This window comes from Zalophus californianus, chromosome 6 (assembly GCF_009762305.2).
Source record: "Zalophus californianus isolate mZalCal1 chromosome 6, mZalCal1.pri.v2, whole genome shotgun sequence".
NCBI lineage: Eukaryota > Metazoa > Chordata > Mammalia > Carnivora > Otariidae > Zalophus > Zalophus californianus.
The window spans coordinates 141,873,847-141,890,253 of NC_045600.1; the positions used below are offsets into that span (position 1 = coordinate 141,873,847).

General features: G+C 39.2%; 1 protein-coding gene across 1 annotated transcript in view; it reads right to left on the reverse strand.

Annotated features, from left to right (window-relative positions):
• The window catches only part of SEC11A (SEC11 homolog A, signal peptidase complex subunit), a 38,390-nt gene that overhangs the window by 8,262 nt on the left and 13,721 nt on the right, over nt 1-16,407 (reverse strand). Inside the window, exons 2-3 of the mRNA XM_027570535.2 lie at nt 9,627-9,736; nt 5,492-5,641 (exon numbers count right to left, since the gene is read on the reverse strand). Of these exons, the coding sequence (XP_027426336.1) occupies nt 5,492-5,641; nt 9,627-9,736 (260 nt within the window). The remainder of the gene's footprint in view (nt 1-5,491; nt 5,642-9,626; nt 9,737-16,407) is intronic.

Below are 16,407 nucleotides of genomic sequence, written 5' to 3' on the forward strand. Positions count from 1 at the left end.
ATAATGATCGGGACTGGCTGAGAGCACAACAGCAGTTCATTATACGGTTTTGTATACCTCTGTGCATGTTAGAAATGCTATCTATCTATCTACCTATTTGTTTATATTTTATTTTTAAGTAGGCCAACGTGGGGCTTGACATGATCCTGAAATTGCAAGTCGCAGACTCCACTGATTAAGCCAGCCAGGCACCCCAGAAATTCTCCATATTTAAAAAATGAAATGAGGGACGCCTGGGTGGCTCAGTCAGTTAAGCATATGCCTTCAGCTCAGGTCATGATCCCAGGGTCCTGGGATCGAGTCCCCCATCGTGCTCCTTGCTCAGCAGGAAGCCTGCTTCTCCCTGCTTGTACTCTCTCTCTCTCTGACAAATAATAAAATCTTTAAAAAATAAAATGAAATATGGGGCGTCTGGGTGGCTCAGTCGGTTGAGCGTCTGCCTTTGGCTCGGGTCATGATCCCGGCGTCCTGGGATCGGGTCCCGCATCGGGCTCCCTGCTCGGCAGGGGGCCTGCTTCTCCCTCTCCCACTCCCCCTGCTTGTATTCCCTCTCTCTGTGTCAAATAAGTAGAATCTTTAAAAAAAAAAATAAATAAATAAAATGAAATAAAAAATAAGATAGTAAAAAAGATCTAAAGTGATAGACCAAGGTATAACAGTGGCCATCTATGGCTTTCTTTAGCTTCTAATTTTTTTCCCCAACAAACATATATTGCTTTTACATGCCAGGGTTTTCAGGAAAAGCATTTTACTTATCAGGAAATTATTAGTTTAATTCTTCTAAAGAACAAGAGTTTTCTAGTAGTTTTAAAGTTTAACTGAAAGCAGAGTACATTTTATAGTTTGATAAAGACTATCTTAAAACTAATTCAAGTGAGTTTGGGTTAAGTACTATATAAAGAAGAAAATTAGCCTCAGACTCCTACTGACTAACATCCACTTAGATTCTAAGCCAGAAACTGGCTCACTAGACACAAAATGTGCAGATTAAACTAAATTGGAATGTGTTGCAAACACCAAAAACAGTTAAGTGCAAATAGTCACATTAAAAATGAGATTCTAGTTAGAAAAAAAATGCAAATATATACAGAGAAAAATAATCCTTAGCTGACAACTCAGCGAGGGAAAGAGTGTCTGAAAACTTCTGGAGAGTGAAAGAGGGAGGACAGGTGCCAAGGGGGCCGGCTGCAAGAGTAAAAGTCAGGAGCACAGGAAGGAAGAGTCTATTCAACCATGAAAACAACAGTGAGCCCATGGAGGCAGAACAGGAACATCAAATTTGAGGAAAGGGAAATGGGGGAGTGGAGAAGCTCCCCAGGAAAGGAAAGGGATGCTACAGGAGACCTGGGCTCTCCTCAAAGACTTGATTTGCCAACAAGACACACAAACGAACCCGAGTTCCCCGCTCCGGGATGGTGTCGGCAGAGACCGCTAGAGCTGTGTGAAAAAGCAGAGGTCTCCGTCTATGCGCCCCGGCTTCTCTTCGACCCGCTGTCAAACCTACTCCAGCACGTCACAGCTCATGGCCCCAACACTGACTGATGGAGCACTTACGCAGGGCTCTCCCCTGGCTGCCGCGGGGACCAAATATTCAATATCATCTATCTCTGAGGAGCTCGACAGGCTTGCTGTGTAATTCAACCATCAGAATACTGTGACGTTAGGGGGCAAGAACTAATCACTTTGTAGGTAAGAAAAAGTAAGACCCCAAAAGCCAAATGGGTGCAAAACAATCTCTCTCTCCGCCCAGAAAGAGCAAAGCTGAGGATTAAGTCATCCCCACTGCCAACTTTCTCCTTCCAAATACCTGACCACACACCAGTGTTCACCATCATCAAACCATAATGCCTTTTATGATAGACGGAACTTAGTAAGTGCGCATCAGAGGAGGCTATAAAGTAAAGTACGAATTTATATGTGAGAAAAGTGTCCACATTAAGAGGGACTTGACTAGCAAGCTAATGTGAGGAACAACTCAAGAGAATTAAGTCAACTGATAATATTTCAAAGTGACGTCGTCTCTTAAATGAGAACACAGACCTCGCTATGTGCTAGCTCTTACCTGACTCATTTCTGTTGGAAGGTAATGGAAAACAAGAGAGTAGGCAGGGGGAGAAAGACTCAAAGAAGAGATGTTTCGATGTTGATGTTTCGCTGTCTGCAGAGCATGTGTAACCTTGCCTGCAGGTGTGTCTCATAGCCCTCTTGGAGGAGCCAGGAGTAATAACTCCCCCTTTTTCTTACTAAATTAAAAACATAGTAACTAGACTACAATAAATGGAGGAGGTGGTTGAGTCTTTTTAAAAAACACCACGGACAGCTTTTTCTCAATGTACTATTTACTACTCCAAACTACCTCCTATTACAAATACTAGAAGTTTTTTAATGTCCCTTACAAGAATATTTTGCCTGAGCTCAGCAGTGCACTACAGCTAAGTGTGCTTTCCCACTGCCTGGTCAGACAGCTCAGCGCACAGAGTGTGTCCTCTGGAGAACAGACAGGACGAGGTAATGACCACCTTGGGCACAAAGAACGGATTCAAATTCATGGGCCCATTACCAACATATTAAGCAGTACTTGGCAAGCTGATCTTTTAGTTTAGGGATTCTTTGCATATGTGGTAATACCAGGTATATTCTACCATATGTTCATGAGGTAAGCCTGTTACCAAAAACTGTACTGAGTAGATCCCAGTGTTGTACAGGGGGAAAATGTATATTTATAAAACAAAGAGAGAATTACCCAAAATTTAACATTCTCTCTGGGTGTTAAGGCTGCATGTGATTTTGTTTGCTATATTTACCGATTTTATACAGCATCTTATTATATGCTATATAATAAGACTGTTCACAAAATGGAGAGTCCATATATGAAAAAAAGAGCTTTTTATGATATTTTCAAATTTACAAAGGCACTGTACATAAGAAGCAGGTGGAGAAGGAAAGGCAGAATGAGACCAAAGAGAGAGGTCAGCTGAATGATTCCTACCTCTCTTCTTCTCAAAGTTCAGGATTTTATTTCTTAAAACAATGTTCAGACGAAAGAAATGAGTAACAGTGCAAAATTCAGCCTGAAAACGTTCAGGGCACATTTACTAAAACACTTCATCCATTCTGGTTGTCATTTAGTCTCATATTTAAGAACACTGTTAACACTACTAAATCAAATGATGTTCACAATCAGGTATTTTAGTCTCCCCAAAAGAAAAAAGGAAATTGGAAGCTTCAGAATATTAACTGGATCTGTTATCTAAACAGGCCTTCAAGCTGAAGGCATCTCAAGAGTCTAAAATGAAATCACCAGGGCGCCTGGGTGGCTCAGTCGGTTAAGCCACTGCCTTCGGCTCAGGTCATGATCCTGGAGTCCCGGGATAGAGTCCCGCATCGGACTCCCTGTTCGGCAGGGAGTCTGCTTCTCCCTCTGACCCTCCCCCATCTCATGCTCTCTCTCTCTCAAATTAAAAAAAAAAAAAATCTTTAAAATGAAATCACCAAAACCCCTAGATTAGTAGTACCATACAGCTTAATACATTCAGAATTCTGTTAAAATTATTTTTAAAATTTAAGGAATCCATAATTGATATGTCAATGAACCTGCCCTAAAACAAGATCAGCTGTTTAAAATAAAAAACTCACTCAATTTCAAAGGATGGCATATAAAAACGGGTACCTTTTGCTCTACCCAAAGCAGGGTCTGAGTATCATTTGATTTTCTCTGATAAAATCAGGAAAAAGTTGCCTCTGCTTTGCTCACAACAGGCAGTGCTAAGAACAAACACCACAAATCCATTTTGAGAATCTGGAAAACACTGCCTGTACTGAATAAACCTTCACAATTCCAAACTAAATTTCTAAAAAAATTAAGTTGTTCCTTCTTAGTCAATAGTAAAATGCCATTTTAAAATTGTAATCTTTCAAAATATATACTGAAGTTTGAAAAAAAAAAAAAGCAGTCCCATCTTTATTTCACCAATGAAGAAAGAACTCTTTTAAACTAGAGTATTTATGGGGATTTTCATAAAGCAACAGTTGAGGGTGCCTGGGTGGCTCAGTCAGTTAAGTGTCTGCCTTCAGCTTAGGTCATGATCTCAGGGTCCTGGGATCGAATCCTGCATCAGGCTCCCTGCTCAGAGGGGTGACTGCTTCTCCTTCTCCCTCTGCCCCTCCCCCCTGCTCTCTCTCACACATGCAAATAAATAAAATCTTAAAAAAAAAAAAAAAAAGCAACAGTTGAAAGTTCCCTCTTCTCTAAGTGGAGAAAATAAATTACTTTAGAGGGTGGGGTAAGAATAAGATAATATTTATTTAGGGCTCCTTCATTCTAAAGAACCTAAAATCACTGTCTCACTGTTTTCCTTCCCCTCCAGGTGTCCTCTAGGACACCTACCTTTTCCTTCATTTCTTTCTTTCCTTCCCTCCTGAATGTTTTCCTTAACTTAACCAGAATGTTTTCCTTTCCTTACTACCAATTTGTAAGGAAGGGGGTGAGGAATATGGAGCTGGACAGAGAAGCATAGGCTCAGAACTCACAGATCTTATAATTCATCTTCCTAAACCTCTTAATATTGCAGATAAGGAGATAGACCCAGAGAGGTGAAATTTTTTGCTCATTGTTATGCCCCACACCACCAGGTGACTCTACAAGTTTTACATATGTCCCTTCTAACCCTAAAAGGCAAGAGTCTATGTTTAAAAGACTAACTTAGATTTTTTTTTTTAAAGATTTTATTTATTTATTTGAGAGAGAGAATGAGAGATAGAGAGCACGAGAGGGAAGAGGGTCAGAGGGAGAAGCAGACTCCCCGCTGAGCAGGGAGCCCGATGTGGGACTCGATCCCGGGACTCCAGGATCATGACCTGAGCCGAAGGCAGTCGCTTAACCAACTGAGCCACCCAGGTGCCCAAAGAGTAACTTAGATTTTAGAAATTTTCTTTGGAATTTAGGGGTGTCTGGTGGGCTCAGTCAGTGGAGTGTGTAACTCTTGACCTTGGGGTTGTGAGTTTGAGTCCCATGTTGGGTGTACAGATTACATAAAATCTTAAAAGAAAAAGAATTTTTCTTTGGAATTTGAAAAAGTTCATAAATTTATTCTTATTGGATATGTCTGTTAGATTGCCATAAAGTTTTGTTTTTTTTTTTTTTTTTTAAGGATGAGGGAGGGCTACCTCATCAATTACATTAGAAGATTCTACTTGGGATCAACCTTTATGTCATTTTTTGGGGGGTGATACACAGGGCTATGGATCTGGTTGGGAAGTAAAAGGAAACCAAGAAAAACTTCCAGAAAAAGCTTCAGAGAAGTAAATGAATTAATAAATAACTATTTAGCTTTCCAAATGTTCACTAAACCTTCAGACATTTATAAAAATGGATTGGAAAAAGGTCTTAGGCATTCCCCACTCTTCTTAATCTTCAGGTTATCAAAATTAAACACTGCAAACACTAAAACATGAAAAGATCTTAAAACAGGGAAGACATAGTTGCACATACTTTTCATGAATCTTCAAGACTCGGTGAACTATAGGAATCTCTCTTCCTTCTATCCTAAAAACAACAATTTCTCCCACTCGGATGGGATCTTCAACTCGATTTGTTAAAAAGAGAAGATCTCCTCTATGAAATGCTGGCTCCATGCTGCCACTAGGAGGGAGAGAAGAATATAATAGAAAACAGAAAGTGTGAGATTAAATTTACTTTCAAAATTAGATATTCAACAAAACAATCACAAATATCACCTCTGGAGTATACTCAATACTTTAACAAATGTATCAGCATTGATGTGTATTGTTCCCAAAATATGGTTTCCACAGACTAATGAGTTATACAAAAGTTTCTTTTGGTTATTAGCGTTAACTGACTAGATCCGTTTCAAGCATTGCTATTCAAAGGAACTTAAATCTTGAAAAGGGCAATGTTACTAATTCCTTAACCTTGTAAAATTTCAAGTGACAAATGGAATATAAAAGAATGAACTTTATAATCACTGCCCTTATTCTCACCTCATCTGAAAACGCTAAACACATTCAAATATTCAAATGAGAACTGGACCGTCTTCTGCCATTTATAAAGATAGAGACCAAGATGACCTTACAGTTTTGATTAAGGAGGAAAAACAGGGGGCGCCTGGGTGGCTCAGTTGGTTAAGCGACTGCCTTCGGCTCAGGTCATGATCCCAGGGTCCTGGGATCGAGCCCCACATCGGGCTCCCTGCTCCTCGGGAAGCCTGCTTCTCCCTCTCCCACTCCCCCTTCTTGTGTCCCCTCTCTCGCTGTGTCTCTCTCTGTCAAATAAATAAATAAAATCTTTAAAAAAAAAAAGAAAATTATATCAAAACAGATAAAAGCTGAGCTGCTACGGTTTAATGGCTCATTTTTATTGAGTACTTACTGTGTACAAAGTGCCATTCTAAGTTTTTTTTTTTAAACAATCTTCAGAATAACTCTATGATGTAGATACTCTTATTAACCTAACTTTATAGACAAGGAGATTGATGCTTAGAAAGTTTTAAAGTTATAAATCAAAAAAATGTTAAAGGTTGAGATTTGAGCAGGGAGTCCAGCAGAATCCACTCTCACTGTGCTAACCTGCCTCTAAGCCACTGTAGAATTTTCAGCAGGGAGTATCATAATCACATTTACATTTAAGAAACATCACTTCAGAAGGTATAGAATATGTAGAGGACATTTAAATATTTATTGAATTAATGAGTAAACTAGAAAAGATCAGAAGGTAGACTGACTGGGAGACCAGTTGTCCAGGCTATTACTTATAACTAAATTCTTGGCAATCATTAAAAGTGTTATTAAAAATATGGACCCAGGAGAATCATAAGGGGGCACAGAGAGAAAAGGATGCACACACAGAATTACTTAATCACGTAAGAAGTAATATACACGAAAAAAGAGACTAAAATGTTAATAGTGATTCTATCCCAGAACTATGGGTGACTTCATTTCGATTTTTTCTGTGTTTTCAACATTTCATGTAGTGAAAATATATTAACTTTTTCTGATTATAAAAGCATATTTTTAAAGGTCACTACAATAGCCCAGGCAGGAAATGAGGAGGGCCTGAAACAGAACAATAGCAATAGGAAGACAACTATAAAAGAGTAGAAGAGAAAGGGACAATGACAAATCTGATGGCCAATCGGATAGGACAGAAAGGGGTGATCAAAGATGACTCCTGGATTTTTAACAATGGCAATAGAGCAGATGCCAGTGATAGTCACAGAAACAGAAGGAAGAAGAACAGGTATGTGGGAAAAGGAGATGAATTTTACTTTTACTACATGGAATTTCAAGTGCCCAGTCAATATTCAGATGGAGATGTCCAGTGTAGGGTGAAAACAAGAGTCTAGATTTCACGGAAGAAAGCTGGATGAGAAAGAAAAAGATTTAAAAATTCAGATACAGATGGGGTTAAAAATACTGTGGGGCACCTGGGTGGCTCAGCTGGTTGAGCATCTGACTCTTGATTCAGCCTCAGGTCATGATCTCAGGGTTGTGGGATCAAGCTCTGCGTTGGGCTCTGTGCTCATCAAGGAGCCTTCTGCTTGGGATTCTCTCTCTCCTTCTCCTTCTGCCCCTCCCCCCACCCAGCATGCACACGCTTTCTCTCTCTCAAATAAATAAATCTTAAAAACAAAAACAAAACAGTGGGCAGTGAGAGAACTATTAAACAAATACACTGGGGAACACTTTTTAAACATTAAATAAATTATTGGCAAACTTTTTACCACTGCCTGACTAAATTTTTAAAACTAATACATCAATTGTAAATTTTGTAAGAAGTTATATATAAGCCACTTAAATATTTTTAAACTGACTTCAGCTCTATAAAGGGGAAAATAAGTTTTGAATGTTCGCTGAAACTCCAGTTAAAAAAATAAATAAGAAAGTATTTGTCTTCACCTGAAACTAATATAGCACTATGTGTTAAATATTGGAATTTAAAAAATACTTTTAAAAAAGTTATTTGTCTTTATCCCCAGTGACTTCACAAAAGTCCTAAAAGTGGATTCTCAGTTAACCTGAATCCTCTGAGGCATATTTAGTTCCAGATAATAATTATATTCCTCGAAGTTACATGAAACCCCAGGCCACCTCGTTTTACTTGGCCACCCAATCATGTCTAGTACCTTTGTCTAATGACTGCTCCTTCTAGTCTTGACCAGATTTTCTTCCACTAGGACCTGGTCTCTTTTAATTTCCTTTCTTTATTCCACATCAGTAATCAGAAAAGCTTAGTCTATAAATAAACCTACCTGCAAAATAACTTGTCCAAACATCACCTTTAAGCCCCAACTGATATTTTAGATTTTCCAGCCGTAGCAGAAGTGAACTGTTTCCAGGACCACAATGTTGAACAGGTCCTCAGTCGAATCCCCTGTTCACTCCAACATCCCCAGTTTACAGGTCATTAGATTGTCCTTAAGCATCTCCAGTGAAGGGAACTCAATCTGAAATAATCCCAGAAGAATCTCTAAAAGAAGCCTCCCTGGGCTCTCTATACCTTTTTCCCCACAGTGCCAATTAGTGTGACTTCTCTTTCTGTCAGTGTTTGAAACCGAAGCTCTCCACTGAATTTAAAACTGCCTGGGAACTTGGGGCCATGTCTCTGTACTCCCAGAGTAGTACATTAAATGCTTTCCCAGCTAATAAAATACATACATGCCTTCGGATCTCTAAAATTACAGTTGGATGTGTTTATCAATAAACACAGAACAAAGGTATGAGTAAGAGTAGGAGTAAGGTAAGAGTAAGACACTGAAGACCCAGTGCCTTGCTGCTGGAACCACTTGTTGCTGAAGTACTTATATCCTAAGATGACAATGAAGGAATCAAACTGATCTTGTTAAGAGTAATGTACTATTACCTACACTCTACATAATGATTTATTTTATATTTGTACACCGTTATCTCGAGAAAAGATTTGAAATAGCTTATAAAATTAAGCCCCAAATTAGAACTATAATGATTCAGTTAAACAACCAAGTGGTAATTCTCCAAAAAGGAGTTAGTTACTAAATTTGGTTTTTAAATCACTAGAGTATGAGTTCAAGGGTAGAGAAGGAAGTATGGGGGGCAAAGATTCAGTACTGTCACTTTAAGAGGCAGCATTAATATCTTCAAAATTCCTGAAGTCTGTTTAGAAGTGATATTTAAAGGTCAGCAGGAAACATGGAAATAATTAGTGATGCTTCTGTACTGACACTGAGAACATGCTGCAGAAAACCTCTTAATTAATTCATGGAGACGATACCTAATCTAGCAAACTAACAACTAAATAGCAGCCCTGATGTATCAAAATGAAGAATGTAAGAAGACAGAATTATTTCAGGAAAATACAGTACATTGAAACACTTTCTTACAAGATGTGCCAAAAATAAAACTCACATAGTAAACGTTTTGTAGAAAAGTCATGAGCCCTTTGGGGTCTGAATTCTAAGTGCCTAACAAGGCTGCACATTTCTCATAGTTGAAAAATAGTAACTGATTTTCTTTCAGGCCCTCTTCTGGGAAAGCAGAGTTTCTAGAGGAATAATACAATGGTGACTCAATTTCTCAATTTATCTCTCAAGTAATGCCATGCAATTCAATGCCTGGAAAAGAAAAATTGTTACCTGAGCACCACTACAATTGGACTTTCGCTTCCAGTTATGACCATTAGCCCCTTCCAGATCATTAGTGCCGAGGAGACAATCATTCCAAAATTTAGGACTTGATAATACAGCTGTAAGAACAAAAGAGAAGAAATGAGATCCATAATTATCCCCCACTCAAGAAAGCAACTGAGAGTAGTATCAATTTAAAAGTTTCAAAAAAAAAAAAACAACAACCAAACAAACAACACAACCATTTCAGGTAGTACTATTAGGACAGGTGAAGTTCTGAGACATTCTTTAAAATACTGTAATAATTATGCCATTACCATCCCAGCACAGCCTCCTATCCCCCAGTAACCTCTCTCCTGTTTGGTCACTCAACATACTACCCTTACATAATAACTTATGTTCAAAACTTTTCACAGACGTTATTTCATTTAGGCTTCACCACAATTCACCTTAAGTTCAATCACATCCGTGATACACAATACTGCTTCTCAATTCCTCTAGGACTAACTTTTCTACGTTTATCCCTTGAGAACAATGGGCTATTCAATGGAATTTAACCCCCCTCCCTCATCTTACAGTTGAGAAAACTTAGCCTCAGACAGAGGAAATGACTGTGCCAAAGTCATACAGCTTGTCAGTCACATAATGAGGACTTGAAAGCCAGCCTTTTCTGTCTTACTAAATTTCCACTCCTCGACAAATTGTAAGATTCTACTTCAATAAGCAGATATGATACCAGAAAGGCATTTCAAGTGAGAGAAATAATGTGAGCTAACTGTGTTGGACTAAGGCTGGATAAGAGGATGATTGACTCATTTTTGTTATTTTAAAAAATAAATGTGCATGTGGACATTCTGCAAGACAACTGTTCTAGTCTTCAGAAATTCAACGTCATGAAAATAAAGGTGGGAGACTGTTCTAGATCCAAAAGGACTAAAGAGACATAACCAAATGTAATGCATAAACTTTGATTGATCTTGGTTCAAAAGAACAAAATGTATATAAGAAAAAAATCCCAACTATAAAAGACATTTTGGGGGGTGCCTGGCTGGCTTAGTTAGTAGAGCAGCTTGCAAATGTTGATCTCGGGGTCACGAGTTTGAGCCCCACATTGGGCGAGAAATTACTTAAAAAAAAAAAAGATGCTTTGGGGTCAATTGGGGAAACTCAAATATGAAATGTTGGTAGGAAATTAATGTTAATTTTCTTAGGTGTGATAACAGTATTATGGTATGTTAGATACTGCACGCTAGTAGTTAGCCAATAGTAGGTAGTAGCTAGGGGTGAGCTGTCATATCTGCAACCCATATCAAATGATTCAGAAAAAAAATTATATGCACACATAAGTACACAGAGAGCAAATATGGCAAAATGTTAACAACTGTTGAATCTATGTGGTAGCTCACAGGTGTTTGTATACTATTCTTCAATTTTTTTCGGCTTTATTGAGATATAATTGACAAATACAAATGTAAGATTGAACTCAAAACACTGAGATCAAGAGTTGCATGCTCTACCAACTAAGCTAGTCAGGTGCCCCCAAAGTGTAAGATATTTAAAGTGGATAACATGAGGGGGTGCCTGGGTGGCTCAGTTGGTTAACCGTCTAACTCTTGATTTCGGCTCAGATCACGATCTCAGCGTCCTGGGATTGAGCCCCACGCCAGGCTCCATGCTGGGAGTGGAGCCTGCTTGGGATTCTCTCTCTTCTTCTCCCTTTGCCCCTCCCCACCCCTCTTCTCTCTCAAATAAATAAGTGGATCTTTAAAAAAAAAGTATATGACATGAGGATCTGATATATGTATACCCTGTGAAAGGGTTCCCCCATGGAGTTCATTAACATATCCACCACCTTGCATAACTGCCCCTTCTGGCGGTTGCGGGGGTGGGGGGTAGGGGGGTGGGTCTTTTAATTTTTCTTGAAACAAAGGTATAGAAAAAATTGAAGAACATAAACATGTGAGTGGTTACATCTGGGGCTACAATACTAGCCAATTTTGTGTCATTTTGTTTATCTGTATTTTCTACTTTTACAAATCATTTTTATTTCTATCAAAATATAATTTAAAAACCAGCAATTATCCTGGTCATGGGAGGCCACCCCAGTAATCATTTTTGTCTCTTTTAGCTATTTCTTGTGCTTTTTACTCTCATGCTTCTAAAAACTAATTGTTACTCCTATTTTTATAAATTTGGAACATCCCTATTATGGTAAGAATTTTAGCTCTGGAAGTGTACACAAGAAACTGGGGACAGCTGCTGTCTCTGAAAGAGGAATCAGCAGTTGAGGTGAAACCAAAATACTTTCCAGTATATATGCTTCACGTTTTTTTAAGTTTATTTTCTTAAGTCCATGTTAACAGCCAGAAAATTATTTTTCTGGCACTCCAATGAAGTATGACACACTCTATCAATATAATTAATGTCGCCCTCAAAGGACGAAAATAATGAACATTTTTTTTTAAAGATTTTTTTATTTATTTGAGAAAGAGAGAATGAGAGAGAGAGAGCACGAGAGGGAAGAGGGTCAGAGGGAGAAGCAGACCCCCCGCTGAGGAGGGAGCCCGATGCGGGACTCGATCCTGGGCCTCCAGGATCATGACCTGAGCCCAAGGCAGTCGCTTAACCAACTGAGCCACCCAGGTGCCCAATAATGAACATTTTCTAACAGACACAAATATTTCCTATATTCTTTGAGTAATGGAGTAATATGAGCATACGGGTATAATCTGATACCTAGTTTGACATTCCTCTGGGGACATTTCCTTCCATTTACAGGTGAGGAAACTGAGGCACAGAAAGGCTAAGTGATATGCTCATAGCTGCACAGCTATTGGCAGGCAGAGCAGTAACTATTAGAACTCAGGTCTCCTAAATTCTACCTCTTCAAGATGGTAGCTTTTTTTTTTTTTTTAAGATGTTATTTATTTATTTGAGAGAGACTGAGAGACAGAGAGCATGAGAGGGTGGAGGGTCAGAGGGAGAAGCAGACTCCCTGCTGAGCAGGGAGCCCGATGCGGGACTCGATCCCAAGTCTCCAGGATCATGACCTGAGCCTAAGGCAGTCGCTTAACCAACTGTGCCACCCAGGCGCCCCAAGATGGTAGCTTTTTAAATAAAAAAAAAATGGTCCTGTTATTCAGAAAACAGATTGAGGAAGTGGAGTGGGAGAGGTCAAAAGTAGGAAAACTAATTTCTAAGAAGTAATTCTGGTCAACCAGTGGATAAGCAGACAGGAATTCAGCTGAAGGAGCTACTTTCCAAGCTTTTGATCCTGAAAAGTTACCTACAGTACTGCACCCCAACCCTGAACCTCTGAGGGAAGGGCTGTGAGATTCCACATAAACTACCAAATATAAAATACAGCTCCATGATTCCTTACCTGGGGTCAGATAGGTTTCATATTAAAAACTGGCCAGATTTTGAAAAGGTAACCCTTGCAAGTACCACTTATTTACATAACACCCCTAGCACGGTCTGTGGCAATATCCCATAATCAAGCATGTTCATATTTCTGCAGCAAAACTGTAAAAATTCACACTGAAATAATTAAACCTAAAAACAGCTACACGTCAATCAGTTCAGGTCTGTTTCGTTGATGAAAATCTCTCCATTTTCAGAAAGGTACTGATGTAGCATTGTCAAAACAGGTGTGGGATATCTAATAACTACTCTTTAAAAGAAAAACGAATGACAAAGACGACAACTCCCCAGGCCCCGCAAGGAGGCCACCGTTCCAGCCATCATTAGCCTTCTCTTCCCCTCACTTGTACCTTTCACCACAGAGTCACTGTTGTGAAATTTATCTAATCACCAAAATCACCCCCATCATTCTTATTAGTGAGAAAGAGGTTAAAAGTCCCTCACTATGTACAACCGGTATGTTCCTTAAAATGTGCCTACTTGCATACTGCTAAGTCAGTCTGTGAGCCAAAACCTACACAGAAGCACATTATTTGCTGAAACAAATACTCTATCTGAGCAAAAGTCTGAAAAATGTCATATTCTTCTCCCTTTCTTTTCTCCTTTTTCCTACCAACAGTCTTTATTCAAAGACAAACACATTGCCTCCCTAGCTCCTCCTTTCTTTACCACTACATCTGAATATTTATGAATATACATGATCACAAAAAGGGCTGTCTCTTTCCGGTATTAGCAGAAATAAGGTGGCAGCTACCTAACCTCATACCATTTGGCAACATCATGCTAACTATTAATAAGACATTGTGACATATGTAGAAGAACAACCACAGAAGTGAATAGCTCTCTTATTGTTTCTAAGAAGTGACTGGAACAATATGCTCTTCAATGCTCAAGGTGAAACTAGAAAAGAATGCTATTAAAACCAATCAAAGCAGTGCCTTGGGTGGCTCAGTTGGTTAATCGTCTGCCTTCAGCTCAGGTCAGGATCTTGGGGTCCTGGGATCGAGCCCCACGTCAGTCTCCCTGCTCACGGGGGAGCCTGCTTCTCCCTCCGCCTCTGCTCCTCCCCCTGCTCATGCTCTCTCTCTCTCTCAAATAAATAAAATCTTAAAAAAAAAAAAAAGCAGAGCTCTTGGTAAGTATGGTATGGGGATTTGTGTGTGCTATTTTATTTTTGCAGTTTTAGGAAGATGAACCCTCCCTTACAAGTTCTGTGACAATTTTAAAATACACTGTAAGTAATAAGTAACGAGAAAATTCAGCAAAATAAAAGCTGACAAATTTAACAGCCATAATCTGGAAGTTATGTACTGTACATTTATCTACTATAGTTATCAAATATACCATTTCCTTTTCTTGCAAGAGATATGTGAAGTTCAACACATAGGTCATTTTCAGAGAAGTCACACTTCTCTGTGCAAAGACAGAAGTGACCATGGAAGCAAAAATGTGTCTCAGAGGTACAAAATTGCAGTTGGCCTAAGTTTTCAACTCTTCTTAAGACCTCAAACTAAGAGATTCATCAATCCAGAACCACAATTCTCCTGCTTCTTAACTCACAAAAGAGGAAGCGATTAGAAGCTGGGGTATTAGAGGCAGATACCTTGAAAGCAGCTAGAAGTAAAACTGATGGTGTTGGAAAAACTGACGCATATCCAGAATATCTGCCGTTATTATGGCCCAAAAAAGTCACTGATAGTCCCAGTGATGATCTTAAATGATGATAACAAAACAAAAAAGCCTGAATAGTCTAAACAATAATATCAATAACAGTAAGACAAGTTTCATTTAAAAAAATCTGTTAAAATCTTTTGGGATGCCTGGATGGCTCAAATCAATTAAGCTTCTGCCTTTGGCTCAGGTCATGATCTCAGGGTCCTAGGATCAAGCCCCACATTGGGATCCCAGCTCAGGAGGGAACCTGCTTCTCCCTCTGCCCCTCCCCCGCTTGTGCTCTCTTGCTCTCTCTCAAATAAATAAAATCTTTAAAAAAAAATGGGGGGGACACATGGGTGGCTCAGTTGGTTAAAGTGGCTGCCTTCAGCTCAGGTCATGATCTCAGGGTTCTGGGATCAAGCCCCGCATCAGGCTTTCTGCTCAGCGGGGAGTCTGTTTCCTCCCTCTCCCTCTGCCTGCAGCTCCCCCTGCTTGTGCCCTTTCTCTCTCTCTGTGCCAAATAAATAAAATCTTTAAAAAAAAATTTTTTTTAAAAAGGTAATTGACTAAAGCAAAAATAGGGGCACCTGGGTAGAGCAGTCGGTTGGACATCCAACTCTTGGTTTTGGCTCAGGTCGTGGTCGCAGGGTCGTGGATCCAGCCCTGCTTGGGCTCTGCACTCAGCACAGAGTCTGTTTGGGATTCTCTTTCCCTCTCTTTCTGCCCCTCCCCAGCTTGTGTGTGCTTTCTCTCTCAAATAAATAAATAAATCTTAAAAAAAAAATAAAGCAAAATAACAATCAGGTATTGTGGCAACATGTACAAAAGTAAAATAGACAACAGCACAAAGGCTAGAGGGGAAACAGAAATATATTACTGTAATGCTCTCATAGTATACATGAAGTCATATCACATAAGGCTAGAGGAGGGGAAACAGAAATATATTACTGTAAAGCTCTCATAGTATACATGAAGTCATATCACATAAGGCTAGAGAAGGGGAAACAGAAATATATTACTGTAAAGCTCTCATAGTATACATGAAGTCATATCACATAAGGCTAGAGGAGGGGAAACAGAAATATATTACTGTAAAGCTCTCATAGTATACATGAAGTCATATCACATAAGGCTAGAGGAGGGGACATAGAAATATATTACTGTAAAGCTCTCATAGTATACATGAAGTCATATCACATAAGGCTAGAGAAGGGGAAATAGAAATATATTACTGTAATGCTCTCATAGTATACCTGAAGTCATATCACATAAGTTGAAGATAGACTGAGATAAGTTAAAAAAAAAACAAAACACATGATGGGGCACCTGGGTGGCACACTCGGTTAACCATCCGACTCTTGGTTTTGGCGTGGGTCATGATCTCAGGGTCATGAGATGGAGCCCTGCATGGGGCTCTGCTTGGGACTCTCTCTGCCCAACCCCCTCGTGCTCTCTCTCTAGAATAAATAAATCTTAAAAACCACATGATAAACCTTAAAGCAAACAAATAAGGTATACCTAACAATATAACAAAAGATATAAAATGGAAACATTAAAAAAAAAACTCAACTAATCCAAAATAGGTTAAAAAAAGAGGAATGGGGAACAATAAACAAAAGGGAGAAATAAAAAAATTAAGATGGGAGATTCTTAAACACATTAATAATGACATAAAATATAAATGACCTAGGGGCGCCTGGGTGGCTCAGTC